Source organism: Bufo gargarizans, chromosome 5 (genome assembly GCF_014858855.1).
Source record: "Bufo gargarizans isolate SCDJY-AF-19 chromosome 5, ASM1485885v1, whole genome shotgun sequence".
Taxonomy (NCBI): domain Eukaryota; kingdom Metazoa; phylum Chordata; class Amphibia; order Anura; family Bufonidae; genus Bufo; species Bufo gargarizans.
In genome coordinates, this window is record NC_058084.1 from 7,857,801 (window position 1) to 7,876,010 (window position 18,210).

The 18,210-nt window shown below is 48.0% G+C and overlaps 1 protein-coding gene across 2 annotated transcripts in view; it reads right to left on the reverse strand.

Moving 5' to 3' along the window:
• The window catches only part of ZFAT (zinc finger and AT-hook domain containing), a 162,193-nt gene that overhangs the window by 140,197 nt on the left and 3,786 nt on the right, over positions 1-18,210 (reverse strand). Inside the window, exons 2-3 of one of the 2 annotated variants that reach the window (XM_044293726.1) lie at positions 9,810-9,917; positions 2,881-3,042 (exon numbers count right to left, since the gene is read on the reverse strand). In XM_044293726.1, the coding sequence (XP_044149661.1) occupies positions 2,881-3,042; positions 9,810-9,861 (214 nt within the window). In that variant the 5' untranslated portion in view covers positions 9,862-9,917. The remainder of the gene's footprint in view (positions 1-2,880; positions 3,043-9,809; positions 9,918-18,210) is intronic. The other variant, XM_044293725.1, reaches the window with a different exon arrangement.

The window sequence follows — 18,210 nt, forward strand, 5'->3', positions numbered from 1 at the left end:
GATCAAAAGTTTAAGACCACTTGAAAAAATGGCAAAAAAAATCATATTTAGCATGGCTGGATCTTAACAAGGTTCCAAGTAGAGCTTCAACATGCAACAAGAAGAAATGAGAGCGAGGCAAAAAAAAAATTTGAGCATTCAATTAATTGAAAATAATGAATAAACTGAAACAGGCTGTTTTTCAGCTGATCCAAATTTTAGGACCACATGCCTCTAAAAGGCCAAATCTGTGCAAAGATGTGGATTCATTGTAATTTTCTGTCAGGTAGTCACACGTTGTGATGGCAAAGGCAAAAAAACTCTCCCTTTTTGAACGTGGTCGGGTTGTTGAACTGCATAAGCAGGGTCTCTCACAGCGCGCCATCGCTGCTGAGGTGGGACGCAGTAAGACAGTCATTTGGAATTTCTTAAATGATCCTGAGGGTTATGGAACAAAAAAGTCAAGTGGAAAACCCCAAAAAATTTCACCAGCACTGAGCCGGAGGATCCAATTGGCTGTCCGTCAAGACACTGGAAGATCCTCGACCCAAATTAAGGCCCTTACTGGTGCTGACTGCAGCCCCATAACCATCAGACGGCTTCTGAGACTGACGGGCTTAAAAAACGTCTTCAAAGACCTCGTCTCCTTGAACGCCACAGAACTGCTCGTTTGGACTTTGCAAGAGAGCACCAAACATGGGACATTCAAAGGTGGAAGAAAGTTTTATTCTCTGATGAGAAAAAAAATTTAACCTTGATGGTCCTGATGGTTTCCAATGTTACTGGCATGACAAGCAGATCCCACCTGAGATGTTTTCTACGTGCCACAGTGGAGGGGGCGCCATAATGGTCTGGGGTGCTTTTTCCTTCAGTGGAACAATGGAGCTTCAGGAAGTGCAGGGGCGTCAAACGGCCGCTGGCTATGTCCAGATGTTGCAGAGAGCATTCCTCATGACTGAGGGCCCTCGTCTGTGTGGTAACGACTGGGTTTTTCAACAGGACAACAAGGGACTTCTTCCAGGAGAATAACATCACTCTTTTGGCCCATCCTGCGTGTTCCCCTGATCTAAATCCAAATGAGAACCTTTGGGGATGGATGGCAAGGGAAGTTTACAAAAATGGACAACAGTTCCAGACAGTAGATGACCTTCGTGCGGCCGTCTTCACCACTTGGAGAAATGTTCCCACTCACCTCATGGAAACGCTTGCATCAAGCATGCCGAAACAAATTTTTGAAGTGATAAACAATAACAGCGGAGCTACTCATTACTGAGTTCATGTTTGGAAGTTGGATTTCTGTTTTGGGGGGGGGGTTAGTTTTTTTTTTTTTGGGAGGTGTGGTCCTAAATGTTTGATCAGCTGAAAAACAGCCTGTTTCAGTTTAATCGTTATTTTCACTTAATTGAATGCTCAAAAAATGTTCTGTCTCACTCTCATTTCTTCTTGTTGCATGTTGAAGCTCTACTTGGAACCTTGTTAAGATCCAGCCATGCTAAATAGGATTTTTTGCCATTTTTCAAGTGGTCTTAAACTTTTGATCAGGACTGTAATATCTTGTAGACAGAGAAACTGCCCAATAATCTTACAAAAACCTCTGGAAGAGCACAACATTGTGAATGGATTAATGGAATTTATTTACCAAAAAAAATTAAACATATACAGCCTTATTCTACATAATCAAAAAACAAATCTTTATTTCATGGTGGAATAACCTTTGGATGGTAATATATTTTCCTCAAAAAGCATTCTATATAAAAAAATAAATAATCCAATTTAAATAAAAAAAATGCAGATTTTTTAGATTATTATTATTATTATTTTTTAATCATTGCTTTTTATCCACCCTGCTGCACAATGACCACTGCACGGGTGACAGAGCATGCCTACAACATTCTCCCATAGACATCAATGAGGTATCGATACACAACAGGCTGTTAAATAGAGCAGCGGAGCAGTTCAGGAAAGATGGCCCCCCCCCCTATAATCACGTACAGAAAATAGATTAAAAGTAGATTAGAAAAAAAAAAAAAAAACTGGTCAAGCTGAGTCTTAAAAGGGGTTCTCCAGGAATTTAAAAAAAATGAAAATACATAAATATTATCTTATAATAAATATATTTCCAAATACCTTTCATTACTTAGAATGGCTTGCTTTGTCTAGGGAGCAATCATTAGGAGAAATAGAATGGCTGCCGTCCTATCAGTACATACAAAACCTGTCCTAATCACACAGGAGGACAAGTTACTTCACCACAATGAGCCATAGTGCTGCCTCATCCTCCTCTCTGCTCTGCTTGTCAGGAATCAGTATCCTGAATACAGGTGAATCTCTGTGGGAATGGAGAAGATGAGGAGACGTTAGAGGAGGGTGAGGTGAGGCTAATGAGCAGCAGCTCTTGTATGCAGTCTCTATTACAACTGTCTGTCCTCTCTGTACTTCATGTCTCCTCATGAACTCTATTTCTACATAAATTCTGCTGAAGATCTTATAATCTGTATCCCGGATCATAATCCCTGACAAGTAGAGAGTAGGAGGATGAGGCAGCTCTTTACATCATGTGTGATCAGGACAGGGTTTGTGCCGCCATTTTGTTTCCCCTGATGATTGCTCCCCAGACAAGACGAGCATTTATAAATAATGAAAGGTATTTAAGAATAAATTTTATGATAAAGTAATATTTAAGTATTTTTTATTTTTTTTTAATTCCCGAAAAACCCCTTTAACATATTTATGGAGAGGGGTGGGGGGGGAGTGAATGTGGGAAATGTACCTGGCCACGCTGTTCACACTGAAATACCGGACATGAGAATGTCCAAAAACTTCTCATCCATAATTCCTTTTCATCAAGCTTGTAGGAGGAAGGGTTCAGACAAGAGCTACAAGAACAAACCTGCATCTCACCTTCTGCGTTCCTGCTGGACGGCACCAGTGGTCTAAGCGGGATAATGATGTGCTCCGGGCTCAGACCTTCTTTGGTGTGATTTTCGGTAACGTGTAACAGGAGCGCCGAGTGACTGGGAGAGAACAGGTTGCACAGCTTACACATGTAGATGGAGCTGGGTCCTAAAAAAACAAACAAACAAAAAGTTACCCCGTATAGAAGAACCGCTCCAGGCACACCGGTTCCAATAGTCAATGGGTGTATTTTTCAACATTTTTCGGGGGCCATTTCCAGTCTTTTCATGTCTCTGCCTGTGGAAGGGTCAGCTTGTCTGCCTGTATCTAACCCTGTATAGGAGAAGGACGGTGCTGCAGGGGGGTGTACAGACTTATTCACGGGACGTGACCAGTATACCATCAGAGGAGCTGTGGGAATAATCTAAAGACCGCCATTACTGACATGGCTGACCAATGAGAACCTGAACAGAAATAGGGAGGCTCGCTGCTGTGGGTTTCGTTCCCCAATACAGAGATAGGCATTTCATGGCTGAACACGGGCAACCCTTCCCAGGGGCGGACGCTCTGGGCCGATAAGGTGTTGTACCCCCAACATTCATATGTCTGAGTTGCGATATGGGAATGGTATATGATCGCTGGGGGTTTGACTACTTCTACCCCCAATGATCACAAGATCGTATGCGTGAGCACTGCTACATTCACTATGGAACAGCAGAGCATAGCGCGTGATATTACAAGTCAGATTGTCAGAGGTCATAATATTTTTGAGCCAATTGGACACACTGTAGTAAATGTACATCACAGGCCAAGGGTGCTTAAAGGGGCTGTCCCAGCGAAAACATTCTACCGTGCCAAAGAGTTCTGAAAGAAAATATATCTGTATAGTGCCACCTGCTTTTCCTTAATTCTCTCATCTTGATGAGGGGGTCGCACGTCCTCAGTTCGATCCTTTAACTGCCATCGGCCAAGTTTTCTGTTAGAATCTGTGACAGTTACACGAAGACGCAGCAGCAGAAAGGACACCCCCCCCGAGCTGCGATAGAGAGAGGTGCAGCAGAAAGGACACGCCTCCTGTGGAAAGACACGCCTCCTGAGCTGCTAGATTGAAATAAGCCTAGCAGAGTAACTGTAGCAGGAGTGGACTAACCATAGTCTCTACATGGATATGTCCTGGCAGATCGTGCCCTCAGTATTAATTAATGCTAGGAGCATCAGGTACCCCTGCACCTAGTGCCCTCCTGCATTCATCTGTATTGTCATCCTCAAGATAGTGATACAGATAAATACTGTGGCAGGGTGGTTGGTTCTGCTGGCCCCGACATCTGTCAATTAGGACCCGCCTAGGACATAGGACCACTATACGTTCCCAGTCCACCCCTGAATGGGAGCTAATAATAGATGCTCTCTGGATCCATGTGAGGTACAGGGCTGGTTCCATCTATTCTTTAGAAGGAGGTTGTCATAAACTTTATATATATCATTAATCATAGGATAACCCCTTTAACCTCCTGCGCAATCCTGCGTACGGCGGTCCTGCTCTTCTGGGTGGACGCATATACGCGTCCTCCCGCGAGAGCCGAGATTTCCTGTGAACGCGCGCACACAGGCGCGCGCGCTCACAGGAACGGAAGGTAAGCGAGTGGATCTCCAGCCTGCCAGCGGCGATCGCTCGCTGGCAGGCTGGAGATCTGATTTTTTTAACCCCTAACAGGTATATTAGACGCTGTTTTGATAACAGCATCTAATATACCTGCTACCTGGTCCTCTGGTGGTCCCTTTTGTTAGGATCGACCACCAGAGGACCCCCTGTCATTGATCACCCCCCCTGTCATTGATCACCCCCCTGTCAGGCTCCGTTCAGACGTCCGTATGATTTTTACGGATCCACGGATACATGGATCGGATCCGCAAAACACATGCGGACGTCTGAATGGAGCCTTACAGGGGGGTGATCAATGACAGGGGGGTGATCATCCATATACACTCCTTGATCACCCCCTGTCATTGATCACCCCCCTGTCAGGCTCCATTCAGACGTCCGTATGATTTTTACGGATCCATGGATACATGGATCGGATCCGCAAAACACATGCGGACGTCTGAATGGAGCCTTACAGGGGTGTGATCAATGACAGGCGGGTGATCACCCATATACACTCCCTGATCACCCCCCTGTCATTGATCACCCCCCTGTAAGTCTCCATTCAGACGTCCGCATGTGTTTTGCGGATCCGATCCATGTATCCATGGATCCGTAAAAATCATACGGACGTCTGAATGGAGCCTTACAGGGGGGGTGATCAGTGACAGGGGGGTGATCACCCTGATCACCCCCTGTCATTGATAACCCCCCTGTAAGGCTCCATTCAGACGTCCGCATGTGTTTTGCGGATCCGATCCATGTATCCATGGATCCGTAAAAATCATACGGACGTCTGAATGGAGCCTTACAGGGGGGGTGATCAGTGACAGGGGGGTGATCACCCTGATCACCCCCTGTCATTGATAACCCCCCTGTAAGGCTCCATTCAGACGTCCGCATGTGTTTGGCGGATCCGATCCTTGTATACATGGATCCGCACCAACCATACGGACGTCTGAATGGAGCCTTACAGGGGGGGTGATCAGTGACAGGGGGGTGATCACCCTCTGTCATTGATCACCCCCCTGTAAGGCTCCATTCAGACGTCCGCATGTGTTTGTGTTTTGCGGATCCGATCCATGGATCCGTAAAAATCATACGGACGTCTGAATGGAGCCTTACCAGGGGGGTGATCAGTGACAGGGGGGTGATCAGGGAGTCTATATGGGTGATCACCCCCCTGTCATTGATCACCCCCCCCCCCCTGTAAGGCTCCATTCAGACATTTTTTTGGCCCAAGTTAGCGGAAATTTTTTGTTTGTTTTTGTTTTTGTTTTTTCTTACTAAGTCTCATATTCCACTAACTTGTGTCAAAAAATAAAATCTCACATGAACTCACCATACCCCTCACGGAATCCAAATGCGTAAACATTTTTAGACATTTATATTCCAGACTTCTTCTCACGCTTTAGGGCCCCTAAAATGCCAGGGCAGTATAAATACCCCACATGTGACCCCATTTCGGAAAGAAGACACCCCAAGGTATTTCGTGAGGGGCATATTGAGTCCATGAAAGATTGAAATTTTTGTCCTAAGTTAGCGGAAAGTGACACTTTGTGAGAAAAAAACAAAAAAAATCAATTTCCGCTAACTTATGCAAAAAAAAAAAAAATTTCTATGAACTCGCCATGCCCCTCATTGAATACCTTGGGGTGTCTTCTTTCCAAAGTGGGGTCACATGTGGGGTATTTATACTGCCCTGGCTTTTTAGGGGCCCGAAAGTGTGAGAAGAAGTCTGGGATCCAAATGTCTAAAAATGCCCTCCTAAAAGGAATTTGGGCCCCTTTGCGCATCTAGGCTGCAAAAAAGTGTCACACATCTGGTATCGCCGTACTCAGGAGAAGTTGGGGAATGTGTTTTGGGGTGTCATTTTACATATACCCATGCTGGGTGAGAAAAATATCTTGGTCAAATGCCAACTTTGTATAAAAAAATTGGAAAAGTTGTCTTTTGCCAAGATATTTCTCTCACCCAGCATGGGTATATGTAAAATGACACCCCAAAACACATTCCCCAACTTCTCCTGAGTACGGCGATACCAGATGTGTCACACTTTTTTGCAGCCAAGGTGGGCAAAGGGGCACATATTCCAAAGTGCACCTTTCGGATTTCACAGGCCATTTTTTACACATTTTGATTGCAAACTACTTACCACACATTAGGGCCCCTAGAATGCCAGGGCAGTATAACTACGCCACAAGTGACCCCATTTTGGAAAGAAGACACCCCAAGGTATTCCATGAGGGGCATGGCGAGTTCCTAGAATATTATTTTTTTTGTCGCAAGTTAGTGGAATATGAGACTTTGTAAGAAAAAAATAAAAATAAAAAATCATCATCATTTTCCGCTAACTTGTGACAAAAAATAAAAAGTTCTATGAACTCACTATGCCCATCAGCGAATACCTTAGGGTGTCTACTTTCCGAAATGGGGTCATTTGTGGGGGTTTTCTACTGTCTGGGCATTGTAGAACCTCAGGAAACTTGACAGGTGCTCAGAAAGTCAGAGCTGCTTCAAAAAGCGGAAATTCACATTTTTGTACCATAGTTTGTAAACGCTATAACTTTTACCCAAACCATTTCTTTTTTTTGCCCAAACTTTTTTTTTTTTTATCAAAGACATGTAGAACTATAAATTTTGCGAAAAATTTATATATGGATGTCGTTTTTTTTGCAGAATTTTACAGCTAAAAGTGAAAAATGTCATTTTTTTGCAAAAAAATCGTTACATTTCGATTAATAACAAAAAAAGTAAAAATGTCAGCAGCAATAAAATACCACCCAATGAAAGCTCTATTAGTGAGAAGAAAAGGAGGTAAAATTCATTTGGGTGGTAAGTTGCATGACCGAGCGATAAACGGTGAAAGTAGTGTAGTGCCGAAGTGTAAAAAGTGCTCTGGTCATGAAGGGGGTTTCAGCTAGCGGGGCTGAAGTGGTTAAAGGAGCCAGGGGCTGATTGGCCGTAGACCCTACAGGGAAATTTCCCGGTGGGCCGATGCCTAGGAGGGCCACCCAAGCCCCGTCTCACAGCCCTCTTACGCACCTGGCCAGCAGCCACAGGTGCCATCCTGAATTCAACTGTATTGACATCTACAGGACAGTGATACAGTGGAATCCTGTGGCACAGGTGGCGGTATTTTGTGCTGCACTGTGGTATTTGGTTCAGCTGGGGCGATATATTGCTCTGCACTATGGTATTGCTGGCCCGGCCTACTTATGCCTAATTATGTTGCCCCGCCTTCTGTAAATTTGGACCCACCTGCAACATGGGGCCACTATTACCTTATTTTCCAGGGCCACTTTTAGTTCCCAGTCCGCCCCTGAAAGGAGAACTCCAGACAAAGGATGTAGGAGAAAGAATCTGTCGTGCTCTGCCCCCTCATGAGGGAAATACCCAGCAGGTGACCACCACTGATTGTGAGCTCCTGACTTGAGGGTCACTTTAAAGCCCATTGCAGACAAGCGTTCCTCCCGCAGCCAGTCCGCATCGCAGCACCCGGCCTGACCTCCCAGCGCTGCCGGGAGTCACATAGCATTATATTGATTTATGATGCTACGTAAGGGTACTTTCTCACTTGCAGCAGAGGATTCCGGCAGGCAGTTCCGTCGCCGGAATTGCCTGCCGGATCCGGCAATCTGGGCACTAACTGATGGCATTTGTCAGACGGATCCGGATGTGGATCCGTCTGACAAATGCATTGAAATACCGGATCCGTCTCTCCGATGTCATCTGGAAAAACGGATACGATATTTATTTATTTTTGCATATTTAAAAGGTCTGCTCATGCGCAGACCGGAAAGCCGCGTCCGTTTTGACGGAACACTTAATGCCGGATCTGGCACTAATACACTTCAATGTAAAGTAATGCCGGATCCGGCATTCCGGCAAGTGATCAGTATTTTTGGCCGGAGAGAAAACTGCAGCATGCTGCGGTATTTTTCCCGTCCAAAAAAACGTAAGAGGGACTGAACTGATGCATCCTGAACGGATTTCTCTCCATTCAGAATGCATTAGGATAAAACTGATCAGTTATTTTCCGGTATTGAGCCCCTAGGACGGAACTCCAAAAAAACGCCAGAAAACAAAAACGCTAGTGTGAAAGTACTCTAACCCTTAGGCCCCTTTCACACGAGAGAGTTTTCCGCGCGGGTGCAATGCGTGAGGTGAACGCATAGCACCCGCACTGAATCCTGACCCATTCATTTCAATGGGCCTGTGTACATGAGCGTTGTTTTTCACGCATCAGTTCTGCGTTTTGTGAAAATTGCAGCATGTTCTATATTCTGCGTTTTTCACGCAGTCCTGGCCCCATAGAAGTGAATGGGGCTGCGTGAAAAACGCATTGCATCCGCAAGCAAGTGCGATGCGTTTGTCACTGATGGTTGCTAAGAGAAGTTGTTTGTAAACCTTCAGTTTTTTATTAAGAGCGTGAAAAACGCATTGCACCCGCGCGGAAAAAACTGAACAGAACGCAATCACAGACAAAACTGACTGAACTTGCTTGCAAAATAGTGTGAGTTTCGCTGAACACACCCGTAACGTATCCGTACCTAATCCGTCACGCTCGTGTGAAAGGGGCCTTACAGTGCTGTAATGTATTGGATAACACTGGCATAATGCTACCAGTTTTATCCAATACATTCCAGAACTGTAAGGGTTACATAGCATCACAAATCAATATATTGCTATGTGACTCCCGGCAGCGATGGGAGGTCAGGCCGGGAGCTGCGATGTGGACTCGCTGCGGGAGGAACGCTCCTCTGCAAGGGGCCTAAGGGTGCACGTCCATAACACAACGATTCATCCTGAAGAGCCCTTTCACATCTCCATGGCCAGTGATGCGCATTTACCCCGCAGTGCGGCTGTCCCATCTGGACATTTTCGGCAGCAGGAGGATCCAGAGGTGGGACATTAAACGGGACCCCATTGCACACTGCCACGGCTGACGGGCAGGCCACACAATCACAGCTCTCACCATCTACAGGTATGGGACTTCTGAGGATACCCCTGCCGGAGGAGGTCCAGTCGCACCTATCCTGTGGATACGCCTTAAATGTCCAGATGGGACAATCCCTTTAAAATGTATTTAAGAATCTGTTCACACTAGTGTCAGGGCGTCTGTCCACAATGGAAGCCGCTGTGCTGTGACGGATCCGTTATGGGGTTCATCCGGGTTCCCGTCGTTTTGATGGCAGGACTACACCACCCTCTGACCTATTAGAGCCGTGAAACATGACGAGACCCCGGCAGGAGGCAGAACCTGTTAGTTAGCACCGCTCGTTTCCCGTACCTTCGCTCGGCCTGGAGACGTCATGGTTGCAGTTGTTCTCTACAGAATGCATTTGGCCGGCAGCTGGACCTCTCCATAGACGGCAGCGGGACGGTTAGCGCCTGCAGACTGCAAAATAATCCGCAGATCAGAGATCACACACGTGGCGGTAAATTACAATGTGATTACAATCAGACAGACGACACAACAGTACCTTCTGCGCTCCGATCCAGGCAGCAGTTCAGATATGAGGACTACAACACAGACAGACATGGAGAGGGGAGAGCAGACCGGGTGACCACAGGTGCCGTTCCACAGACTCCAAAATGGCTGACTACGGTGGAAATTTCACCTCCCACGGCAAATGCCATGCTTCAGATTGGGACCCAGCACCGCTCCCTCCGCCCAACGACTCGGCTAGAAAGGTGTCCGACCGCCGCTCCACTGAAACGAGGGTCTCAGACGCCAATTATTGTGATCACTGGGGGTCACAGTAGTCTGACCCCCTACTAACCTAGCAGTTATTTTATGGACAGGGGTCAACTTGCTATTGACGGAATACGCCTTTAACTCTTAAAGGGAGTCCGTCGCCTACAGAACTGGTTTCTAAGTAAGCATACCGCCATATACGGAAGATGCCAAGAGAAAACGTCATCGCGTTCTTCTGAAAATGCAGTCCTCCAATCCAAATCCTGCCTCTTTGAAAGGTTTTCGGTGCACTGTGGGCGGGGCTACTCCGTTGGGTGCACCACGACCCTGTAATAATGCCCCCCCCCCCCTTGTTTGACAGACTCTGAGACTCCACAGCCGGTAGGGCTGACACAGGGGAAGCCAAGTGCACCAAACACAGTGGATCCGCCCACAGTGCACCAAACACAGTGGATCCGCCCACAGTGCACCAAACACAGTGGATCCGCCCACAGTGCACCAAAAAACTAATTTGCATCAAAATAAAAAGCAGCATTTTTCAGGTTTAGGGGACCATGGTCATGTTTCGGGGCACCTACCCCTTATGGTGGGATGCTTACTGTGCGATTTTGGAGGCGACAGAATAAAGGAACTAATCCTCAGATATGAAGGATCCGCGTCTGAGAATGGGTCACATTCTACATTCCTGGCACGATGCCCGAGCTGTGATGGGCGGCAGCTCTGGGTTATTTGCTCTATTTCTGCCTCTTGTTATTCAAAGAGCCGCGGCGTCCGGGGACGTCGGATACAAGAACATTACACCTCCTCTCACCTTCAGACAAAAACAAGCGCTCCCCGTTCTGTGTACACAGCGCCTCGCGTGCATACAGAGCAGCCGACAACCCCCGTGACGCAGGCAGCGGCAGAATAAGAAATCAGCCTCTCCTCAGCGGGAAAATAATTTACTTCTTACAAAAAGGAAAATTCTGCCTTCCAGACATGTGACGAGGGCGACATCACAATGCAAGTTTACCATCGAGCCTGCGGTGGACAGCGCAAGCGCCAGAAGAGACGGTCAATGACCACTGCTGAGCAGAGACTGCACACTGCAGAAGGTGTGTATGTAGCTTCCTGCCAGCAGAGGGCATACTGTGCAGCAGATAAGTAGAGCAGGAGAAGGGTTAATGTCCTGGCTGTGACCGCTGGACGCGCCCCCGGCAGGGAGACGGTCGGCTGTGACCGCTGGACGCGCACCGGCTGGGAGACGGTCGGCTGTGACCGCTGGACGCGTCCCCGGCTGGGAGACAATCGGCTGTGACCGCTGGACACGCCCCCGGCTGGGAGACGGTCGGCTGTGACCGCTGGACGCTCCCCGGCTGGGAGACGGTCGGCTGTGACCGCTGGACGCTCCCCGGCTGGGAGACGGTCGGCTGTGACCGCTGGACGCTCCCCGGCTGGGAGACGGTCGGCTGTGACCGCTGGACGCGCCCCGGCTGGGAGACGGTCGGCTGTGACCGCTGGACGCGCCCCGGCTGGGAGACGGTCGGCTGTGACCGCTGGACGCGCCCCGGCTGGGAGACGGTCGGCTGTGACCGCTGGACGCGCCCCCGGCTGGGAGACGGTCGGCTGTGACCACTGGACGCGCCCCCGGCTGGGAGACGGTCGGCTCTGACCGCTGGACGCGCCCCGGCTGGGAGACGGTCGGCTCTGACCGCTGGACGCGCCCCAGCTGGGAGACGGTCGGCTGTGACCGCTGGACGCGCCCCAGCTGGGAGACGGTCGGCTGTGACCGCTGGACGCGCCCCCGGCTGGGAGACGGTCGGCTGTGACCGCTGGACGCGCCCCCGGCTGGGAGACGGTCGGCTGTGACCGCTGGACGCGCCCCCGGCTGGGAGACATTCTTAGTGCTGTTGCAGACCTGGCTGAGATTTGTCTTGGCCAGATCTACAGAAATATACTAGAAAACTGCATAAAGGGCAACTCCCTTCCATACTCCTGAGCACAATCACTCCCTATGTAGGAAGCAGTGATCGGATACCTCACTTCTATAGTCACAAAGGGGCTGCTTCTTCTTGCGGAGTTCCGGCCGGTAGGTGGTCGTAGAAGACCCTTTTGAACAGGTTGGCCAAGTTAAAGGGGTAGTCCACTGACATAACGTTATCATCGGGTCTAGCATACCCCTTAATATTCCATAGTGACGAGCGCTAATCTGCATGTTGGATAAACCCCTCCTTCTCGTTTCCCTTAAAGGGGTCCTCTCACTTCAACAAGTGGCATTTATCATGTAGAAAAAGTTAATCCAAGGCACTTACTAATGTATTGTGATTCTCCATGTTGCCTCCTTTGCTGGCTGGGTTTATTTTTCCATCACATTATACACTGCTCGTTTCCATGGTTACGACCACCCTGCAATCCATCAGTGGTGGTCGTGCTTGCACACTATAGGAAAAAGCACCAGCCTATGTGCGCTCCCATGTACATGGCACCAAATAGGCTGGCGCTTTTTCCTATAGTGTGCAAGCACGACCACCACTGATGGATTGCAGGGTGGTCGTAACCATGGAAACTAGCAGTGTATAATGTGATGGACAAATGAATTAATCGAATCAGCAAAGGAAGCAATATGGATAACAACAATACATTAGTAAGTGCCTTGTATTAACATAATAAATGCTATTTGCTGAAGTGAAACATCCCCTTTAAATGCTAGGCCGAGTGTCAGTCTTTACTGTATTTATGGCATTCTATTCATGAATACAGACTATACATTTCCAAAAGGTCTTCCTCAGCCATGACAGGTCTGCACCTGCAGCCTATTCCACTTCTGAAACTATCCCTTTAAAAGGTAACACATTCACAAACGCGCTGCTGATCTGAACCGGTGGCAAAATGTTATTAAATGGGCCCCGAGCTCTTGGAGGAGCCGCTGCAATATTCCTGCGCAGCTCCGAGCTGTGGGGAGTTTACAGGAGTCACATCCAGGCGACGTAACAGAATAAATTACCAGCGCCGCGCGCCTTCATCTGAATGATACTGACGGCAAATTGAATTGGAATTTCATCTTCTATTTCAGCGCTAACCGGATTTCAGACGACAGGATATCAATGCGGTGCGACACGAAGGCTGAGCGAGGAATGGATGTCAATTACGAGGCGCCGAGAAACCTCAGACTCATTACATCTGCAGGCAGAGGGGTTCTGCATAGTGCTAAAAGCCCATGGAAGAGGAGCGGCGGCGAGGGTCATGTGACTAACACCCCCGAGAGAGGACTGTATAGATATACATAATGTCACTCTCCACCAGCAGAATAGTGAGTGCAGCTCTGGAGTATAATACAGGATGTAACTCAGGATCAGTACAGGATAAGTAATGTATGTACACAGTGACTGCACCAGCAGAATAGTGAGTGCAGCTCTGGAGTATAATACAGGATGTAACTCAGGATAAGTAATGTAATGTATGTACACAGTGATTGCACCAGCAGAATAGTGAGTGAAGCTCTGGAGTATAATACAGGATGTAACTCAGGATCAGTACAGGATAAGTAATGTATGTACACAGTGACTGCACCAGCAGAATAGTGAGTGCAGCTCTGGAGTATAATACAGGATGTAACTCAGAATCAGTACAGGATAAGTAATGTATGTACACAGTGACTCCACCAGCAGAATAGTGAGTGCAGCTCTGCAGTATAATACAGACTGTAACTCAGGATCAGTACAGGATAAGTAATATAATGTATGTACACAATGACTGCACCAGCAGAATAGTGAGTGCAGCTCTGGAGTATAATACAGGATGTAACTCAGGATCAGTACAGGACAGGACAGGTCTCCTCTCCAGCAGCATTGAGGTACAAGGACATGTCAGATGGCACACCTTTGCTTCACTGCGCATGCTTCCGATACTGAAGGCTTGTGCAGTGAAGCCATACTTCTGACCTAATGTAGACCCAAAGCTAGGTGACAGGTGGCTTTTAAGTTAATCAATTGGATCCAATACAGTGCTCTAAGGGTGCGGCCACACATTGTCGCTCTACTGCAATTTGGGTACAGCAAAAAAACGTATTCAAAATCCTCAATTGTTTTTGCACAATATACCTGCATTTTCTTCCAGCGAAGGGGGAAAAAGCAAATCACATAGAAAAACTAACATTACAAAACGTAGTTACATTAATGTCAGTCGGGTTTAGTGTGTGCTTTGCCTTTATATAAACAGGTGCAGGATGTTGTTGCAAAAAAAAAAACTTATGCAGATTTTTTATGTTTTTTTTTTTTTTTGCTGTACCCAAAACTCAGCACAGCCACGACGCATGCCGGCACCCTGAGAGCAGGGGTGATTACGCTCCTAGCCTGGTTTATGACTTCCATTATGGGGGGTGTTGATGAATCGCACTGCACCCCTGGAGCCGTGGTCTCCCGCTGGATGTCAGAGCACACTGGGAGTTGTAGTTTTTCCAACAGGTTGAAGAGCACAGACATGGAGGGTATTATACATTCCTGTAACTGCAAGCCTTAATCCATGATGTGGAATCATCCAGCGCCATCTAGTGTCCGGACAGGGGCAGTGCACCGGTGTAGATAAATCGTTTACGTAGCCCTGTGTATTCGCACGAAGCCGCACAACCTGGGGGCTCAAGTAACCTCATTAACCTGCGAAGTACGTGGGAAGACGCTGCGCTTTTCTTCAGCCGCGCTCCTCTGTTCCTTAGATTACTCACAACCTGCTCATTTCTCACTTTATAGTCAAGACCCAGAAGATAAGCAATAAAACAGGACTCCGTGAGGAGCCTCACAGGAGATAACGTGAGACATAATCCTCAGCTGAACGTATCCCGCTATAAAGATGGTACGGTGGGCAGCCATAACCGTAAAACCCCCGGCCTAATATTGTGTACCCCCCCTCCATCGGCCAACAAAACAGCTCTGACCAGCGGAGGCCTGGACTTCAGAAGGCGTCTGGGGTCTCTGCCTGCAAATCCTATCAGTCACTCGGTGCGGCCTCCATGGATCCCACAGATGACGATCAGATTAAGATCTGGGGATTTGAACACAAAAATAAAAAATCACCACATTGACCTCTTTGTCCTGTTCTTCAACAGTTTTTGCAGTGAGACCGCAGCATCAACCTGCTTATAGAAGGTAATGGCATTAGGGGGCACTGCTGCCATGAAGGGGGGGAGGGGTATTTGTCTGTACAGTGGTTAGGTAGGTGGCACGTGTCACAACCACATGATCCCGGGACCAAGGTTTCCAGCAGAACATTACCCACAACATCACACTGCCTCCAGCAGCTTGTCTTCTTCCCATAGCATATCTGGTGCCATCTCCTCCCTGGGTAAGTGACGCACATGCACCCAGCCATCCACATGATGTAACGTGATTCCTCAGACCAGGCGGCCTTCTTCCTATAGTACACCTGGTGCTCTTCCCCAGGTAAGTGACACTTGCACTTGGCCGACCAGACCATGTAATGATGATCATCAGACCAGGCCGCCTTCATGTAGTACACCTGGTGCCATCTCTTCCCCAGGTAGGTGGCACTCGCACTTGGCCGACCACATCATATAATGATGATCATCAGACCAGGCCGCCTTCTTCCACTGCTCCATGGTCCAGTCCTGATGTTCATGTGCCCCATGTAGGTTTCAGTATTGGATAGGGGTCACCATGGGCGTTGTGACCGGTGTGTGGCCGACATGCTGGAATGTCCCGTGTCCTGACACCTTTCTATCATCACCGGCAGGAACGTTGTCAGCAGTTCATGCTACAACAAATCTTCTGGAGGATCAGCTCAGACGGGCAGCGTGCCTGGTACACGTCTCATGTGGGCGCTCTTGGGCGACGTACACTTGAATATGAAGCCCCCCCTAACAGATATTGGGGCGCTCTGGGCTCCCAGCTCAAAGTCATGGTATACAGCAGGGGTGGGTCTGACCTCTGGGACCCCCACCCATCCTCCAGTGCCGCACCTTCTTCACAGCACCCTGTACATCCACTATGCAGATCCATGTAAGTGAATGTGGCGGTGCGGCACGTACCTGCACGGCGGCTGCACAGGGGATGCAGCAATACACCAGCACCACCATTCTCAGGATTAACGGGGGTGTCAGAGGTGTGACCCCCGAAGGCCAGGGCTTCTGTGATGGGAATACGAAAAAAAGTCATTTCTAAAGATTCTCGACACAATATAAATGCATGTATGTATGCACCTCGAACTGGTGCCATTAATAAAACACAACTCATCCCATATAAATTAATATGGGATTTTTATTTTTATTTTTTTGGTTCCAAAAGCCACAATTTTCAATATATATTGAATATATAATATTGAAAATTTTGGCTTTTGGAACTGAAAAACTAAAAATAAAAATCTGTGCATCCTTAAGCGGTTAAAAATAAATAAAACAAACAACAACACATCCTCTGTAGGATATAGAAAGTTTTAATTCATTGCTTCCGTGGGGAGAGCTGCAGCTGTACAGTGCACACGCTGTATGCTCCTCCGGCCCCCTCTAGTGGCAGCACAGGCTCACTGCAGCCTCTCAGCGGAGAAGTCCATCACAGGCTTGTGGTCACCCCGTTAGGTGCGGGCGGCTTATCCCCTCCTGCACCTCGCAGCACATCGTGCACCTCCAAATGTCCGACGCTGTGACTTTCACTCCTTTACCCTGCTTTCACACCTGAGCGTTTCTCAAACGCGCGTTTTTGTCGCACGTTTTTATGCGCGTTTTTTGTAATAGTAAACGCGCGTTTGACACGCGTTTGTGTGATTGACTGCAGTGTCCTATGGCCACAAACGCGCGTCAAAACACCCCAAAGAAGCTCAAGTACTTGATTATGCGTCGGGCGTTTTACAGCGCGATCGTACGCGCTGTAAAACGCCCAGGTGAGAACCATTCCCATAGGGAAGCATTGGTTTTCATGTGTTGAGCGTTTTACAGAGCGTTTGAACGCGCTGTAAAACGCTCAGGTGTGAACTTAGGGTTAAGGACACTGCCCCTCTCTGCCATCTGTCCGCCCGAGCCCCTGGTTCCCAGCTGTGAGAACCTTCTCCGTCACCTCTGCTTGAAGTAGTTTCACCATTTGTTGTCATCCATCATACGTCAGCCTGAACCACCACAATACCGAGGGGCCCGGGGCCCACGGGCCAATACAGATGAGCAGTGCCTAAAAGCTACGCGCTCCGGTGCAAACTTAATTTTTATGCAAGAAGAATTTAAAAAAAGAAAGAAAGAAAAATTAAGCAAAATTTGCTATTGCTTTGCTTCTACAGCTCCTATGCAGACTATGTGTCTCCACGGTAACAGACAACAAGCAGGCTCTGTGTAGTCTGATCCGGCAGGCGATCTCTCAGCCCTTTACTCCCCTCAGAGCTCCAGTTCTTGTTGAACATCACGCGCGGCCCAAACGGCGTATCAGGAACGGGAGCCTGGTAACGCCGACCGCTCTAATCCCCGCAGTGTGCAGCCAGCGAGGCGACGCATCCTTGATACGTAGGCTCCGCCCTCCAGACGCTGATTGACAGCCGTCTCCCTACGCGCAGTCATCTCACGCACACTGCGTGGACGAGGCCGCCGTCACAGCTAGGTTTTTGTGTTAAGGGCTCATGCACACGACCGTATGTATTTTGCAGTCCGAAAAAAACAAACTGATGACGTGTACATTCTGTATTTTGCGGAACGGAACAGCTGGCCCTTCATAGAACAGTCCTATCCTTGTCCGCAATGCGGACAATAATAGGACATGTTCTATACTTTGGTGGAACAGACATACGGAAACCGAATATGCGCGAGGAATAACTTTTTTTTTTTTTTTTTTTTTTGCAGACCCATTGAAATGACTGGTTCTGCATAAAAAAATTTAAAAAAAATACTCCCAGCGTGACTTGCATATCGAATCACATTTTTACATGTCGTTTTGTCCCCAGAGGAAGTCACATTACACGGGGGGAGGAGGGGGTCTGTCATACTTTCCTATAATTAAAAAATAAATAAAATCTGCATACAAAAAAA